The sequence below is a fragment of the Cottoperca gobio genome, chromosome 5, assembly GCF_900634415.1.
Source record: "Cottoperca gobio chromosome 5, fCotGob3.1, whole genome shotgun sequence".
Classification (NCBI taxonomy): domain Eukaryota; kingdom Metazoa; phylum Chordata; class Actinopteri; order Perciformes; family Bovichtidae; genus Cottoperca; species Cottoperca gobio.
This window is the reverse complement of record NC_041359.1, coordinates 25929529-25947451: the sequence shown is the minus strand read 5'-3', so window position 1 is coordinate 25947451 and position 17923 is coordinate 25929529. Positions and strand designations below refer to the sequence as shown.

General features: G+C 43.6%; 1 protein-coding gene across 7 annotated transcripts in view; it reads left to right on the top strand.

Moving 5' to 3' along the window:
- The window catches only part of tasora (transcription activation suppressor a), a 30713-nt gene extending 14344 nt beyond the window's left edge, over window positions 1-16369 (top strand). The window contains exons 17-29 of one of the 7 annotated variants that reach the window (XM_029431002.1): window positions 42-155; window positions 862-1016; window positions 1565-1736; window positions 2444-2920; window positions 3625-4847; window positions 5023-5145; window positions 6008-6167; window positions 6434-6542; window positions 7237-7415; window positions 7504-7650; window positions 8275-9061; window positions 9690-9756; window positions 14585-16369. In XM_029431002.1, the coding sequence (XP_029286862.1) occupies window positions 42-155; window positions 862-1016; window positions 1565-1736; window positions 2444-2920; window positions 3625-4847; window positions 5023-5145; window positions 6008-6167; window positions 6434-6542; window positions 7237-7415; window positions 7504-7650; window positions 8275-9061; window positions 9690-9756; window positions 14585-14890 (4019 nt within the window). In that variant the 3' untranslated portion in view covers window positions 14891-16369. Of the gene's footprint in view, window positions 1-41; window positions 156-861; window positions 1017-1564; window positions 1737-2443; window positions 2921-3624; window positions 4848-5022; window positions 5146-6007; window positions 6168-6433; window positions 6543-7236; window positions 7416-7503; window positions 7651-7961; window positions 8000-8078; window positions 9062-9689; window positions 9757-12770; window positions 14425-14584 lie in introns of those variants that run through there. The other 6 variants (XM_029431001.1, XM_029431000.1, XM_029431004.1 and 3 more) reach the window with 6 other exon arrangements.
- The last annotated feature ends 1554 nt before the right edge of the window (window positions 16370-17923 follow it).

The following is a 17923-nucleotide window of genomic DNA, read 5'->3' as shown; positions in this document are numbered from 1 at the left end:
TTACTGACATGTGTCTCTCTGCTTTGGGCTCCTTGTTAAAGGAATCCCTGTCCCCGGCTCTCTTGCGTCTGTGATTGGCTCGGTGGGCTTGAAGGACGTTGATCTGAGGGAAGATAGCTCTGAACTAGCTGCTAGACTTCTCAATCTGCTAACAGGTGACTGGATTCTGGGACTTTCTGCCAAACCACATACACTACTCTACCACCTGCAACATGTTATACATGATCTTTTCTTTTTATTCTTTCACATCATTGTATTCCAGTTGGTAACGTTGCATCCCAACACTAGAAGGAGATCATAGGACATCACTGGTTATGATTAGAGATGCACGGATTGACCGACTTTCAGCTTGATCTCCCAATCAAGTGCTCGTGTTCATTAAAGTGCATTGTCCCTTTCTAAATAAACGGTAACGTGTCGTGCACAGCGACACGGACAGTAACCGACTAATGTCACAGCCACAGTGTTGCCAACATGGCGACTTTCTCGCTGAACTAAACGACTTTTCAGACCATATTAGCGACTTTATTTCCAAAAAGCGACCATCAACGTTTGCTCGCCGAGTGGGAGTTAATATAATATACACACACCTTTTACATTCTTTTAAAAAATACATGGATAAATAAATATGTAGTTTTAGATATCTATAGTATAGAATAATATCTTCTCTGATATGAACACACACAAAAAAAAAGTTGCTTTCAATTATTGTTCTTAGAAAAAAGTCTGAATCAGACTTTGGCTAAGTTACGATGTTACGATGTTACGATGTTACGATGTTACGAGTTACGATGACGGCATTTAGAAAACATGGATGAAAAACGAATCTTTGAAAATGAATGTTTCCTTCCACACTGACAGACCTCAACCAGGCTGCCCGGGGAACGGCCAATCAGAGCCTCTGTGACGGGCAAGAGGAGGCGCAGAGGGCGTCCTGGCCTTTTGATAGGTTGGCCACTAAGCTGGGTCTGCCCACCAACTGTGACCTTGACCTGAGGAAGCAGGAAGAGCTGGAGGTAACTGACGCTTTAATATTTATGTTGTCTTTTCCACACATCCTTGAACCGACAGAAGCTCTGCTTGTGATTTGGTACAGTCCCCTTTGAGTCAGTGTCTATTTCCTGAGCTATGGGTGCCTCTACCTGACAAACAGCACGGCCACATAATATTGACCAGTGCAAATCCAAATGTATCCCTCTACTGCACGTCTCTGTACGTTTAGCTAACACAACCAAGCTAATACTGTGATTACTATCACAGAGGGAATACTGAATCATTGTCTTGCAAAGGTTCAGGTGCTGGTATACGTAGCTACAGTGTACAAGACATGACATGACAATAAAACTGCTGAATTAATTGTAATTGTTAGTTATATACAGTTATTGTGTGTACATTGAACTTGATTCATAATTTGGCACTTCTGTTGGTAGAAACAGAGTTAAGCAGACCCTCTTTCATGATGGAGTAATAGTTAACAAGAATACTTCACATGGAGCAGGCAGGGTTAATTAAGTGTGTGTGTGTGTGTGTGTGTGTGTGTGTGTGTGTGCGTGTGTGGGAGCAGGCGGTGGGCAGCGTCAGTAGTTCGGAGGGATTCAGTCCGAGCTCCCACAGTGGCGAGATGAATCACCACGGAGCAGCAGGTAGAGGAGGAGGAGGGCTCGGGAGGAGAGCAGGAGGATACGAAGCGGAGGAGGAAGAGGAGGAGATCCCCTGGGTTCTCATCCCCATCACAGGTCTGTCTGCTCAGGCTGCTAAGATGTTTACATATTTACATGCACACTCTTTCCTAATGTTTAGAGCCTTACACACTGGCTGCGTGTCGCAATCTGCCGTTAAAAACCCCAATTGAGAAGCATATTCCAAATGTAATGCTCCCAAAACCTGAATAATATTAACATATCCCACACGTCTTAATCATAACATGCTACATTTGGAATAAAGTCTAATTCAGAATATCTAATCTGAATATGCTGTTAGCATGACCTTGATACATTTCGGAACAATTGTCATATTCAGAATAATAGACAAATTGTAATGTGCATGCTAGCTTAGTACTCTTTAACATTAGCAATATGTTGCAAAGCTGCAGAGTCAAGTTCTCGTTTGTTATATATTTATCTTTGTGTCGCTCACTCTGTCGAGCGTCTCTGAGTTACAAGAAAAGTGCTATACAAGTCTAATGTATTGTTATTATTGTTATTATTATTATTGTTATTATTATTATTATTGTATTATTATAATATTATTATCATTATTATTATTATTATTATTATATTATTATTATATTGTTATTATTATTATTATATTATATTATTATTTTATTATTATCATTATTATTATTATTATTATTATATTATTATATTATATTATTATTATATTGTTGTTATTATTATTATTGTTGTTTATTATAAGTGACCAGAACTCTGAACTCTGTCTGCAGGTGTGTGTTCACAGAGGTACACCCAGAGAGACAGGAACATCCCTCAGGACCCTCGCTTCCAGCACCTCACCACGGCAACGAGCATCACCACAACAACCACACCTCCCAGGATGTGTCGCACCCCTTCTCCCGAGCCCAGCCCTCCTCACTCCCCCTCCCAGTGCCCTTCACCCGACCCCAGCCCTCCCCCTTCACCCTCACTATGCCCGTCTCCAGAGCCCAGTCCGCCCGCTTTCCCGTCTCAATGCCCGTCCCCTGAGCCCAGCCCTCCCCCCACTCCCTTCCAATGGCCGTCTACACAGCCCAGCCTTTCTCCTTCCCAACGCCCAAACCCTCCTCAGCTCGGCCGCACCCCCATCCCCTCATTGTGCCAGTCCGCGCGGCCTAATGAGCACAACCTGTTAAACAAGGACCCCAGCGGAGCTAACGAGGAGCAGTTAGCCCCCACAGCCCCCACAGCCCCCAGGGAGTCTGCAGGTAACCTCGCCCACTCTTTACACTGAAATGCCACCGACAACTTTTACATGCAAGGAATTGATTTGGGTGTTGGTGCAAACATAAACACAGCAAGACATGAAGATGAAAAATAATTATAATATAATATAAAAGCAAATATTGAAGATTTGTTTTTGTTTTTTATATAAAAACTATTATAAAATAAAAGATTTTTAAAAAAACAAAGTAAATACAGTTTAAAAAAAAGAAATGACTACAAAGTTGCAGATAAACATGAAGTTACACTAATATTCATATTATTACTATTTGTAGATTTAACTTCCAGTGGTGGCTTCGTAGGATTGTTTCAGACTCGATAACTCCAGAGCGTCACGATCTATTGCAAAGAGATCGATGTCATCATTTCCTAAATCTAAATAAATATTCTGCTTCAATCCAGATTTGTTGGCGTTTAGACATTTTCACAGTTTGCTCTCCCACTTGCTGCACACAAACGGATGCAGTATATAAACACGTTATCAGTCGGGTCATGTGTTCAACATGATGCAGTCGATGACGAGTTAAAGTGTGTGAGTAAAGTCGATTCAATTGGTCCGTTCCTCTTCTCCTGCTTACATCGTTATTCGTAAAACACACATTCTGCACTCTAACTAATGCCACAGCTGTCATAACTCGTGTTGTTACAGTTTCTTATTCTCAGTATGCATCTGTTGTGTCTCCTGCAGGAATGTCCAAGGACAGAGAAGAGAAATCTCAGGGGGAAAGAAAGAAGCCATCTAGTTCTGCATCCATCCAGCCGCCTGTCCCTGCAGCTCCAGAGAGGAGGACACCCTCGCCAGCACCCACTGAGCGAGAGAAGGCAGATGCAGAGCAAATGATTCATGTGGTAGCTTGTGATAAGGAGCCAAAAGGAGAAGTGAAGGAACTTTTAGGCGGCTCTTGGTTTTCTCCGCCCGTCTCCTTACCTCCTTCTTGTCTTGACAGCGTTGTGGACAAACATCTGGACGACTTCTCCTCTGAGATGCAGCTCCTCCTGCAGGAGCAGAGCGTTCATTGCAGCTTCCCACAATCCCCACACTCCACCTCCAACACAGAAACCCCCACACCTCAACACACACTCCCACACACCCCCATATCTCAGTTTTCACAGTATGTGTCTTTCTACAACCCCTGCCCCCCGGTCCAGGACTACGTAAGCTCACTAATTGACGGCATTGACAACATGCTGACAGAGTTTGATGGCGGCGAGCCGAGCCACAAACCTGGCACCAGCCGGACTAATGTTGATGCCGCGCTGGCGAGCAGAGTTAGTGATTTTGTGTCCAGCATCCGAGCGTCTAACGCTCAAACGGGCAGAGACGAAGATATATTTGGTGAACTGACAGCTGCTGGCGTTGATGCGTCAGTCAGTCAAACTCCTGCACTCTCCAGAGGAGCTGAAGTCTTGCAGCCTCATACAATCCTCACTGTTCCTGATACTACAGCCAACAGGAGTCCCCTGTCGTCGTCTCATGTCACTTTATCTGTTACTACCTCTGCGTCTGGTTCTGTCTACAAGCCCGCTAACACTTCCGTCCTCATTCCTCCTCCTCACACGTCCCCACAGCAGAGTCACACTTTAGAGACCAGTGGAACAGCTTCTATCAGACAAACACAAGACCCCAGCAGGACGGTACATTGTAGTGGTGTAGAAGGTGGGAGTAGTGCGGCAGGTACAAACTGTGAGGTGCCGGGGTTCAGCGGCATCTCTAAGCCCTCGACAGACCCCTCGCACCCCTCTGAGCCGGTCTCCAGTCCCCCGGCCTCTGCGCTGAGCTCCCTGATCAGCCAGCTGCAGCCGGAAGTGTTCAACAGCCTGGTGAAGATCATCAAAGACGTCAAGAGAAACTCCCTGCAGTTCTACCTCCACTGCACCGAGCCGAAGGACCAGGTCCATGAAGACGTGAAGGTGAGCTCATGGGCCGCACAGTGAAAGTTTAGTCTGCAATGAATGTGAAAGATCGACAGATTCTGGTGAAAATTATAGTGAAATATTAGGAATACAATTGATATAATAATAAGTGTGTGTGTGTGTGTGTGTGTGTGTGTGTGTGTGTGTGTGTGTGTGTGCTCTGATGTTGTAGGAATACCTGTTGAAGCAGGGGAACACCGAGCAGAGTCCCTTGACTTTTCTGAACCAAGAAAACTCTGCGGACAGAATGCTGGTCGTCATTAACAACAAAGACATCGCCGGACACGTACGCAAGGTACCTCAGCCACAGACGTCACCTGCAGGTCCACTCGTAGTTAAATGATGTGTTGTTAGTCAACCTTCTTCTGACTTGACAGGCGGACTAAAGTATATTTGTCCTCTAGTTCTGTAGACGATCCAACCCTTCCTCTTTGTGCCGTCATGCTAGTTTCTCACGTGGCCAGATGTTGTAGTCCACTGACCAACAACCAAACCTTTTGTGATCAGTTTGATTTGAAGTATTTATTAGCAAAATAATTCACTTGAAACTTTTTAAAATGACATCAAAGCGGCAACACAGACATCACAACATGTATAACGAGGTCATGGAACTGCACATGCAGCTGATGGAGCTCAGGATGCAGGTCTAGCTCGGGACGCGTCCCTCTGGCACTCATAAACCACTGATGTCTGTAGATGTGCAGGAGCCTCGGCAGATCTTTGTCTGCAGGCATCCTGGCAGAAAATGAGAGCAGGTTCTATCAGATGGTGAGAAATCCCTTTCAGAGTAAATCTCGTGGGACAAAAAGGTGCGCAGTTCAGATGATGGAGTTTTTATATTTGAAAAGGTTTCATCTACTAATTGCAATAATAAGACGAAAAGGCTAACCCCATGCTAAACTTGCACAACTTTACTGATAAGTGTTTAGAAGAACAAGTTACACAAAAAGTAAAAAGGCTGCCTGTTACCCAGATATATCTGGTGACTCATTCATTACTTTTTATTGACTTGTTCTGTCATCTCTTATCACTTAACCTCTTTCCAAGAATCCCAGTGTCAGGCCTCTTCCATGTATTCCTTGTTCAACGCAGAACAATACAAAAGGATAAACGGAGTAAAAGCAGCTTTACTATTGATCCTCACTTTACTTCCACAGATCCCAGGTCTGGTGTCTCTGAAGCGACAAGCCTCTGTGGTGTTTTGGGGAATCGATACGCTGGACGACATCAGGAACAACAGCTACAACGAGCTTTTTGTCTCTGGGGGCTGCATCGTTTCGGACGAGTTAGTCCTGAATCCAGACCGCATCACGAACGGTGGGTCAGGGATTAGCAATCCAATAGCAGTGTCCAACAAAAAGTATTTTTAGATGATTGTAATGCAATGTTTTCTGCAACTAGTCTTACACAAGTCCCAGTTAACGCACATTGATAATGCAAAAATACTGATTATTGTGCTGGAAATAATTTTGGAATATTGGCATCTGCCTTTGTGTAAATTCTAAGACGAATGCATTGCTGGGACTGAACTTGTTTTTATTTATTCACCCGACTCATTAACTGATTGACGCGATGTTCTGCAGATCGCCTGACTGCACTGCTGACGCTCCTGGAGCAGCACAGCTCTCGAGACAGCGTCTGGAGGCTGAAGGTTCACTGCAAAACCCACAAGAAATTAAAAGAACAATCCAGGTACTGATGCTGTGTCTGCACTGTGGAATAATCCCACACTGTAGCACGTCAGATGTATACATGTTGTAATACTATATTTATATATCTATCTATTAGTGTTCCAGAAATATTGGTGATTTAAAAATATGTTTTTTCAAGCCTATATTTCTTTACATTTCAGTCTATACTAGTCCTGTTGAATGAGCCCCTTGCAGGTTCTTGTTTGCATTATAATCATGGACACATTTCAACTGGATTACTTTGAGGTTGAAGAAAAGATCTTGATATAATTCTGTTTTAGGACTTCCAAGTATTTTTAAGGCTCTTTCTTCACAACGTCGACACCGATATACAATAACTCCAGCCGCGTCATGACTCTGAGAAGAGCTGGGATTTTATGCAAAATGCGTCACTAGTTTTCAAAGGGTTACAACCTCTCACAGGCAAAGCTAAATATATCTTAAAACATGGACTCTCCCTGTCGTGATGGAGACATAATGCGAAATAAAACCAGTGTATGTACACACTATATGCAACCGGGTTTAGAAAGCACCTCAACAAGCCCAGATGACTTATTGCGGGCGACTTGGCGGGAAACCAGGCGCTCACAGCCAACTTGTTGGCTACATCTGCTCTCAGTACGGGTTCTGGCTGAAAGTGCTGTTTGGAAGTACAAACGGGAAAGTATGTATTTAAACGTGTGTTTGGTCGTCAGGTTCAGAAGAGACGCAGCCAACCTGCTGGACGTACTGTCAGTCTATCAGAAGCGGCAGATTGTTGAGTTCCTCCCATATCATCACTGCGACATGATGAACCATCAGTCGCCCGACCTGGACTGTCTCATGGAGCTCCAGGCCCGATACACTCAGTACCGACACACAGTCTTCCTGACTGGTGCGTACGCCTGATTAGCTGCTGAGATCTGAAGACTTAATTTACCACCTGATCTCTTGTAGTAATTGTACTTTCCTCTTTTACTCAGAGCATCATCAGAAGTTCCCTGCCCACTGCAATAGTGGCATCATCGTGGCCAGTTTTGAAGAAATTCTGCACAACTTTACCAGAGTGGTCGGTTACCATGACATCGCGGACAGGCAGCCAATCATAGAGGACATGCTGGCTCCCAAAGGTCAGTTGTTGCGTGTTTGTAATATGTGAAATATTTCAGTGAATTCAAAATACATTGCTTAAAGCGTGATGTGCAAGCGCAACCATCTGATTAGACATGATGAGTCTAAATGAACACCAGTGTGAGGATCTGAGGACTCCAGAGTTAAAGGTAAGTACCGATTTCACATTGCATTGAGCAATGACATAGAAGTGCAATGTACAGATCTAAAAGCTTACAAAAATCGATAAAACGGAACCAGAAATGTCGTCTTTTCTAATACTTGCATTCTTCTTTTTTGTCAAAAACTGCTGCATACATTACCCACAAAGAGAAATCGGGGGAGTTGAAACTCCAGGAGAACAGCAGGGTGAGGTGGAGGACAATCAAAAGCGGAATCAGATCATTTATCTCCTATATAATTTATATTGTTTATAGTAGATTATCAGTGTGCTTTCTTGCCAGATTCGCTCGCGGCATCCTGTGTTAACAGCCCAATTGGAGACAAGGGCTCCGAAAGGAAATCACAGCGCTTCACGTGTCCACTGTGAAACCCCGCTTGAGTCTAGATCCTCCTGCTGCGTTATACGGTTTCTACACCACGCGGTCTTTGTATTTTACTCGGTGCTCTCGTCTGTCCTTCAGGTCTCGGGAGGCAGCTGAGTCACAGTAACTCCGTGTCAGACTCTGAACGCTCTCCCTCTATCTTCCCAGAACACATCCCTCCCCTCTCCTCTCGTGACCAACCCCAACACTTCCTCCAGCAGTCCGACTCCACCCCTCCCACTCTCTCTCACCTGTCTGACCAGCTCGTCCCAGACGCCTCCTGTAAGGAAGGTGTGCCGCACCATTCAGACACAGACCTGGAGGTTCTCCGACTGGCCATCCTACAGTTACGGGCTGAGCGTCAGGCGCAGCTGCATCAGCAGTTGGACTCTCAGGCAGAGTTAAGCATCCACTCCCTCAAAAGCTTCCTTCCCAATGTCATTCCTACAGGTAGCGGTCACACCACCCCTCCTTTAGCTCAAAGAGGTCCCACTGAGTTGGTAAAGGTCTCTCAGGACAGGAAAGCCGTGGCAACCACTCTGGAGTTAATTCACTCGGCATTAAAGCAGGAGACGTCGGAGCAGGAGAGGAGGGAGGACAGAGCACCGACTCCCCTAGAGGAGCGGAGGAGAGGAGGAGGAGGAGAGCTTGGAGATCAGAGAGATGATACTCTAGTAAGAGCGGCGGGGACACTGGAAGGAAACCAGCATCCTTCGTCCAATCAAAGCACTGCTGCAGTGATGGGACCAAGTTCCCAGACAGACTCCACTATTTACGGGAGAAAGAAAGCAGAGCAACAAGGAAAACCTTTATTTCCCGAAGCAGCTAAACATGCTGCAGCCTCCTCCAGTACGACAGCTTGTCCTGTAGAGGGCGACAGATCGAGGTGAGTGACTGATTACAACAAACTTTAGGCGTAAAGTTTGAAGAGAAACTGAATTTAAAGAGGTTGAAAGAAATGCATGATAACGTACCATCTACGATGGTGCCACTGCCCCGTTAACTGTCCTGGTCTCATCATTAACAGTAAAGTAGCCTCGAGCCTTGTTGCTTTGTTAGTTTTGTTACCATGTGCAGTATCAGGAATTATAGAGGAAGAAATTATTCAAAATTATTTTTGATATAACAAAAATGATTGTGTTAAAACCTGAAACTTGCGGTTTCAGGTTTGCGACTGCAGGATTTTTCAAGCAAAGGTTTGCTGTAGTTATTTTATCGTATTGTATTTTAATCTCCTCATTTCTTTATGTTCTCTTTCTTCTTTCCGGATGTTGGAAATGTTTCAATTCTAGAGCCGATACAAGACTTTACTCACATTCTTCTAGAAAAAATAGTTTTCACTTCACAAAAGAATTCAAAGATCTCAAATGCTCGATGTTGTCTGAACACATTTAGCTGTACAACAACTCTATCTAAATATAAAGCAGTGTAATAGTCACACTGCTTTCAAGATCTCTTTCCTGCCGTTTGCCTGTAAGTCGCTGCTGAACCTCTTCTTGTTTTCCTTCCTGTAGAGACACACAGTCTGGTCAGGAACAACCAATAGGAGAAGAGGGAGCACCACCTGGCAGTGGCATCAAGGTAACAGGAAGTACAGACCAGGACATTTCTAATGTACTCCAACATCTAACGCAGGTGTCAATGTGGACACTGCTTAGGAGTCATGCCATGGTCCAATAAAGTCCCATTCCTATTGGTTTGGTTGATTGACATTGACAAGTACACAATCCTTTATTAGAACGTGCCCTAGGCTTCTAAGCAGTGCACACATTGACACTTTTGGAGTGTATCAGAACCAGGATAACATGGTGCTCGAACACAGACCCCACTTACTCTTAAGAAGAGTGACCTAGTGTAAGGCCCATCCATGCAAAACTCCTAAAAAAAGTCCTAAAATGAGTTTGACCTGAAGGTAAAAAGTTGTAGCAGAGTAGCCTGAAAGGAGGGCAGAAAGCAAGCACTGTTACCCCACACCAGGTAATATGGCAGGTCAATTTACTCAGGAGTTGCATGACAGTAAAAGGAGACATGGCCTTGGCCAAGGCAACGATCAGGGTGTATGTACAGACATAAGCCCTTTAATACAACAAACTCTCGGCTGGAAAATTTTAAACCCGGCACCCCTAAGGGTATGCTGTTGAATCGGACAAGTAGCCATCTTGCCAATGAAGATAGAGTAGCTATGGTAGTGTGTTAAGCCTTTGGAGGTCATGGATGTATAAAGAGAAGTGGATACAGCGCTGGAGGCAGGGCCCCGTTCATTCTTATGGAAGTTGCTCAGTGGCGCATGAAGCCAAAATGGGTCTACTTTCGATTCTAAAATTACCTGGATATTCTAACGATATTCCGCATCCATGGGGCCAATAGAACAGATGCACTTGCGTTCTTCTTAGGCCGCTCCTCCCAGCCACTCCGTCTCGGCCGGTCTTGGCTCACATGAATGGAGGAGGGAAAATAACTCTGGATTTGGCTTTTAGCTCATTTTACAACTTCTAATGATTTATTGAAATGGTAAAGGAGGATTCGATTTGAATCAACTTTTAAACATCACACATGTACACAGCACCCTAGCTATTGTATATACAGCACTCGCTCGGAGAGCAGTGTGGTGTTCCGCTGCCTTGCTCAAGGGCACCTTGGCAGTGCCCAGGAGGCGAATTGACACGGAAGTTGTAATTCCACGGTTTAGGCACTACAAAAATTGGCTTCAAAGCCTGCCGATCTTCCTGGGGGCTTCAGAAGACGTTAATCGTCGTGCAGTTGCTTGGTGTTAATGGGCTATTAAGTGACACACCCACACCGCCAACAACCCTGCGCTATTGCCGAAATGCCTGGTTTGATGTGAATGCAGCCTAACAGAAAAGGCAGGAGCGAACATCCAGGCAAAAGGCAGACAGTGGCTGAAAAAATCTACTGCAGTGGGAAAAATGCCCGAAGGGAATACAGAGTTACACAGCTACACAACCGAGCCCTCGACTACGGCCTAGTTAGAAATCAATCACTTTCTGACCTCACCCCTTTTGATGAAAATGAAAAACATGACCTACGTGAAAATCTATATGAGAGAGTTAGAACATGGTTTGATTAACCAGAAAAAACAACCAATCAGGAAACAGGGGGCCCTCAAAGTTGACCCATATTGGATGACTAACCCTCCAGAAGACACAGATATCGTCAGTTGTATTTCCTCTGTATACGCGAGTGTACTTACTGGATGTAACTGCCTTGCTCTCTTTTAAGAAAATAAAACATTTGATCACAAAAACATTAATAACATAACAAGCTCACAAACAAGCTTATCCACTATTTCAGTACTTTTGGTCCAAAACAAAAACATATGCAAATTAGATAATTGTTTGTCCTCAAAGGGACAGTGTGTAAGGTTTGGCAGCATCTACTGTTAATGTTGCAGATTGCAACCAACTGAATACCCCTCCGTTCACCACTGCCTTAACAGGAAATGCAAAACCGCGGTAACGCTGTGGTATCTTTCACGACTTTCCCTTCACTCAAAGGCCATCCTTGCCATAACACTACATTTAGAAGCAACAAAATTCAGGCGCCAGCTGGCGTTTCAGCAGTATTACATCCTTCCGCCTTCCGGTAACGTAAAAACGCAAAAGGCTGAGCTACTGTAGAAAAATAGTTGTACTCTGTGGAAGAGGACTCGCTCCATATGTAGATATGAAGGGCTCATTCTAAGTTAACGAAACACAACGATTCTTAGTTTCAGGTGATTATACACTAATGAGAACATGTAATGTATATTATATATTGTAATGTAATGTATATTATATATTCAATTATGCTAATATATCCCCCTAAATACTGATCTAAAAAAGATCTGGGATGTTGCGGAAATGTGGCATGCGCTGCAACCAATCGCCTACGAAGGTGCTCCATGGTAGACACTTCTTTACATCTCCGGAATGTTTACGAGCTTTTTGCAAATTAAAATTTAAGGCCCCTTACATGGGAGATACCCTACCCGGCTCCTCTGCCGGAATCAATACCCAGCCACCAGCATTAAACCTGGAGATTTATCCCACAAAGGGGAAAATATATTTTAACCAGTACTCGTTTAATCGGGAGCACCTCCTATCGGAGAACAAACATCACGGAATTGACCGTGAGCATGTTTAAACCCTCTATCCATAGAGGAATAGGCTACTCTTAGCCTCAATTAGACCCTGGATGACCAGGAAGGATCCACATGAGCGGGAAGTGACCCATGATCAGTCTCACACCATTCTGGAGCTCACCAGAAACACCACTACCCTAAATGAGAACCAGAAGAAAGTAGTTACCCCTGTTGGGAGACTGATTGTGTAAGTAGGTTTTTCCAACAAGCTTTTATTGTGCTGAGCTTCTACCATGATATTTATACTTATTGAGGAAAAACAATCCCCCAGAGGAAGGTCACCTTTGGGTTCCAGCCCCTCACAACCCCGCCAAAATGGGACAGCCCGAGACATAGTGGCATTGGTCAAGTCATGCCAAGTATCTTGGGTACACTTTTTGATGCACAATGCTTTCAAAACAGTAGAACAGGAGATTGTTAAATACAGATCACTAATGTGCTGCCTTACCCCTAGGCCGTTACCCGAGGGAAAGTTGGGCCTGAACAAGACCGCACCCACGCATCTTCTACCACTTGGTCCCAGAAGGAAGTGGATTTTCCACAACAATGTTCCACCAGCACTGACGGAAAACAAGATGGAAGAAAGCAACCTGGAAGTACAGGGGTGTGTGCCCCTGTCTCAGCCGGGATCGAGTTGCCGTCCGGCCTCTCAGAGAGCCTTCCCCCCTCCTGTTCAGCAAAGGCTCGGCGAAAGCAACGCCAAAGGCATCCCTCTCCTGCTCAGCAAGGCCCTGCCAATAGCCCTACATCGCGCCTTCAGCTGTACAACCACGAGGGTAAAAAATACAGCAATTGTCAACTCTCAAATCCAATAGCCTGGAAGAATATTGCCCACGCCAGACTAGGATGGACACCAGACTTCGAGCCATTCCTTAAGCCAGGCAACCGGTATTTGGAACTCAAAGCTAACAGTACTGTGGTCTACACTGGCATGGCACCACCACATGGAAAAGGTCCAGAGAGATTGGCCTGTGGAGTAACCTGTTACAACCACAAAGAAGGCCCTTGGTGCGAGGTCCAGTCACAGAATGGGGACAGGATCTGTATCCTTGCTGTCCCTCCACAACACACCCCTCCACCAATTGCCCGGATCCCACCTCAGATAAGGAAGGGACAACCAGGGCAGAATGCAAAAGAAGAAAGGGTGTTAGGAGAGAGCCCATGCCAAGAGAGCATTATGCCAGTGCTCCCTACATAAGCCGGCAAAAAAGAAACCACCTAACAGACTGATGAGCTGAAAGAACTTGCTTAAACTCTGCTCAAAAAAGCAAAACCTTGCTTTGGTAAATCGTTCACATATACTCAATGTAACCAATGAGAAGTTTATACTCTGTTATTGAGCAATGTCTTCATTCATTCAGGATTTTTAACCATATATAGGATAATGCATCCTGACTTCAGCGAGCGTGGAAACCCCCACGCCCGCTAGAAGAACACAGAAGAAGATCTTAAGACCCAGACACGGTGACAAACCCGACTGTTGCGTCACAGGCGAAGTGAGGCGGTCTGTGTCTTGGCCAAAAAAGTCATACTTGAACACACCGCAAAGACTACAGCCAACTAGCATGTACATTCTGCATCCGCGTGAGAGGTAATAACCCTACATACCAACAGGCAGCGTAGTCTGTATTCGTCAAGACCCAGATATACAAGCCATTGTTTAAAAACAAAGCAGTGTTTGCCGACCATTTTCAGAACCACTCTAGCTCCCCACCGCTCACGCTTAATATGCAGAAATAAAAAGAGCCTCTGCGTGCCCTCTTCACTTTAGTTGTTTGCTTGTTTTCCTCACTTCCATTTTTCTCCTTGTGTACTGATTCACTTAAGCTGAACAGCCAATCAGAGCGACTTCTCTCACCGAAGGGCTCCACTTTTCATCCGATTCAACACATTGAACCCGCTGACGAGGACCGACATTGGGCGTCGGCCGACTGTCGGCTTGGTCAGGGCTGTCAGGGTCTTTAAAGAGACTGAGACCGTACCCTTCACAGTAAACCTTTTTAAATCACAAATCAATCATTTTTACTCTATCTATATATATTTTTGTACGCACTTTTTTATTTTGCTGAATAAAACTAAGTAGACCACTTGGTCTATTGAAAGTCAAATACCTTGTCTATTTTGTTCTCTTCCAGCCTCTCATCCCAGGCCCCCTGTATTCTACAATTATCTATGTATGCTAATATTTGCCCCTTTGAAAGTGGGATAGTGAGAACCATCAGAACCAGCTAACACAACCCAAATCCTGCTCTGCCCCGTCTACAACAGATCCAGCAGCCCCAACAACGTCTGCAGCAACTGAACAACCAGCAGCTCCAGCTGAATCCGTTACACCTACAACAACTACCTCACAGCCAGCATCAGCAGTGGGGTGTCGGCCTCCTGCAGCCCCCCCATCCTGCCTCGATTCCCCAACCAGCCTTTCTCCCGCAGCCCCATGCTGAGGCCCTTGACTGCCCTGAGAGATGGCCTCCTGGGACCCATGCCTGTCTGGCCTGGGGGCCTGGTCCCTGCAGGTGCTGCTGCCCTGGTCTGGGGCTTCCAGCAAGCCAGCAGGGGCTTCACGGGTCCTAGACTGCTGGGCGGGTACCACAACCCTGCAGGTCCGGGCAGCAGCAGGTTCAGAGGGAGGCAAAGAGGAAGAGGCTTTAATGGGATGTAGAGCCGGTTTCACCCAAGTAACGTTCCCTGAGCACTTTCTCACTCCTGCTGCCGTTCATGTAGCAGGTTTAAGAAAACCAAAAACTATCTTTACCAGAGATTTGGAGGTTAAAACACGGACATTTCAAATACTAACCGGTGCTAGACTGAAGAAAGAAGTGACCACACTCTGTACGCAGCTCCAAGGTTCATTATTTATTATCACAGTCAGGGTGATGTCTGATCCCGTAACCTTCACAGTACAAATCCGTCTCCAAGAATCTGGACGTTTCATTCATAAACTTGGTTTCAGGAAGAATATTAAAATACAAACTTGAATCTTTTTTTTTTTGAATGCACTTTCACTTTTATTTAATAGTGATCGTAGAGATGCAGACAGGAAATACCGGGAAAGACGGCATCCAAAAAAGGTCCCCTGCTGGAACAAATTTTTATTTTACCTACAATGGCCATAATACGCCGTCGTACTATGAAGATACCACCCTGTGAATCTTTTTATTTTCAATACTCTTCCTGAAACTAATTTTATGAACTTTGTATTTTGTGTTCCCCGCCCACATGCTCTTCATCAGACACTGAAACTCTGCGTCATTCTTTAATGAAGCTCAGTAGAGGAAAAAATAAAAGTCTCACCCTCAGTTAATGTGAGTAAAAAGAAACCCTTGTGTAGTGTGCAGAGTGTGGACTAGAGGAAGTTGTTGTGCCTGCATATACTGCAGAAATCAGCTGCTGGAGAGAAGAATAAAATCCTGCAGCCTTCTGTGTGGAAACGTTTTACTACCTTACTGTAATCACGTCCTGTTTTTAGAAAAAACACTAATAGAAAATCTCCTGCATCTTTGAACATGTTTACAGGAGATGACAAAGAAACGTTGAGCAAATGCCAAGTTTCTCTGCCATGTTTTTATTTAGTCTAACTCTAACCTGGAATGTAAATACGTCGATTTCTTAAGAGTAAATATTCCTCTGTTTTTGTTTTTGTAAGCGCTTTTTGACTAAGATGTTAAAAGACTGGTTGGATCCCAGTTCCCAGCTTTCTTGAACGCACCACCAGCTTGATGATTTTGGCACAAATTCATGTTTTCTACAGTGAGGAAGCTTGAGCTGCTTATTGTTTCATCATGGGAGATCCTGATTATTAAAGTGGACTCTAACACTATTTAAGAACTTAAAACAACAAGCTGTGAAGGACTAATATGGACAGACTGCCTTACACGTCTTCCAGTGGACTCTTTGTCTTGTAAAAACGTTTTTGTACTGAATGTTTTGTTTGTTACCCTGTGTGCCGTTTGTGTTTAGTTGCTGTTGTATGTACAGTAGGAAGTGACTTTGTAACACTCGTTTTAACTTTGTTTTATTTTGACATCTGTTTGTATTAAAAGTTGTCTGTGTAAACAATCAAGTTTGCCTCGAGATGTTCTTGACCTCAGACTGAGCTTCTGCATGATGGGAGAAATAAGTGCACAGAGGAGGGTGAAAGTCTGAGGTCGTCACGCGTCCACTTTGTTTTTAGTAAACAAATCCTGAACAAGTTATAATAGTTTCGAATTTTAAATGAGTTTTGGTTTAGTTTTAGTCTTCAGAGTACATCTGCTAAATTAAGGGTTAGTTTGTGTTAATATATTTAGATTAGATCGTGATTATTTTAATGATTAATCTTCTGATTTTCTCAATTAGCTGATCAATTGTTTTAGTATAAAATGTCAGAAAATATTGAAATATGTTCCAAAGAATCACATTGATGTGTTCAAGTACAAGTTTATAGTGTGTGTGTGTGTGTGTAGCTAAAATAATATTGCCACCTAGAGGCAATAGATAGTGTAGGACTACAATTCCCACAGGGCCTCAGACGATCAATAGAGCCAGATGTGAGAAATGTGTGTGGAAGCCGCGAGGACACACAATACTCAGTTTTAAAACGTTGTTTTGATTAACCGCACGAGACGTACATGACATGAAGACAGACAAGTCATCACAACCGTGAGTAAAACCATAAACTCTTTTTATTTATAGTATAACTTGAAAGATAACGTGTTGAAGTTTCTGTATACAAGGCGTCTAAAGTGGCTTTTAGGAAGCTAAAAATACCAACAAATATTTACATTTGAGGATTCAGAAACTGAATTAAGCTCTCGAACATTATAACCCGCAAAAACGTTTTTTAATTTATGACATTTTGGTGCAAATCTGCATCCAATCACCCACTCGCGTGCAATAGAAAGACATAATTAACGAACATCAACTTCACATGGAGCTGGAGAAGTACAATTAATCTCTTTCTAATAACATTTCTAAATGTACCTCAGAAGGTTTACATTACAAAATAACAAGAAAACACTTCATGTGTTCAGTAACAATCAAATCCACTTATATCCTATTATTATTAGTAGTAGTAGTATTATTATAAGTAGTATTTTTAGTAGTATTAGTACTTAGTATATTATAGGTTTTAATTGATTATTTGATTATTTAGGGCCATAAAGACATAAAGCAGCCTCACCAGACTTCTTGGAAGAAAATACACATTTAACTCTGAAGTAGAAAAGTCTTTTTATGAACTGCTTATTCTTGTTGTTCCATTCTCACAAATGTGTCCAAGTGTTTAGAAATGAAACCCTAAAGCAGCAGGTGTGTGAGGCTGAGCATTATCAGCAAAGACAGGACTCTATGTACCAAATATAAGAATCAGAAATACTTTATTTACCCCCGGGGGAATTAGATTTTGTCACAGTTGCTCCATTTTAAAATAAAAATATTTCTATAAACAAAGAAGTCAAAGTAAAAATGTATACTATAATATATAACAATAAATATGTAAATACAGCAAATCAAATCAAATGTACTTATATAGCCCAATATTACAAATTATACATTTGTCTCAGTGTTTACAGACTGTACAGATACGACACCCTCTGTCCTTAGGCCCTCTGTCCTTACACCCTCTGT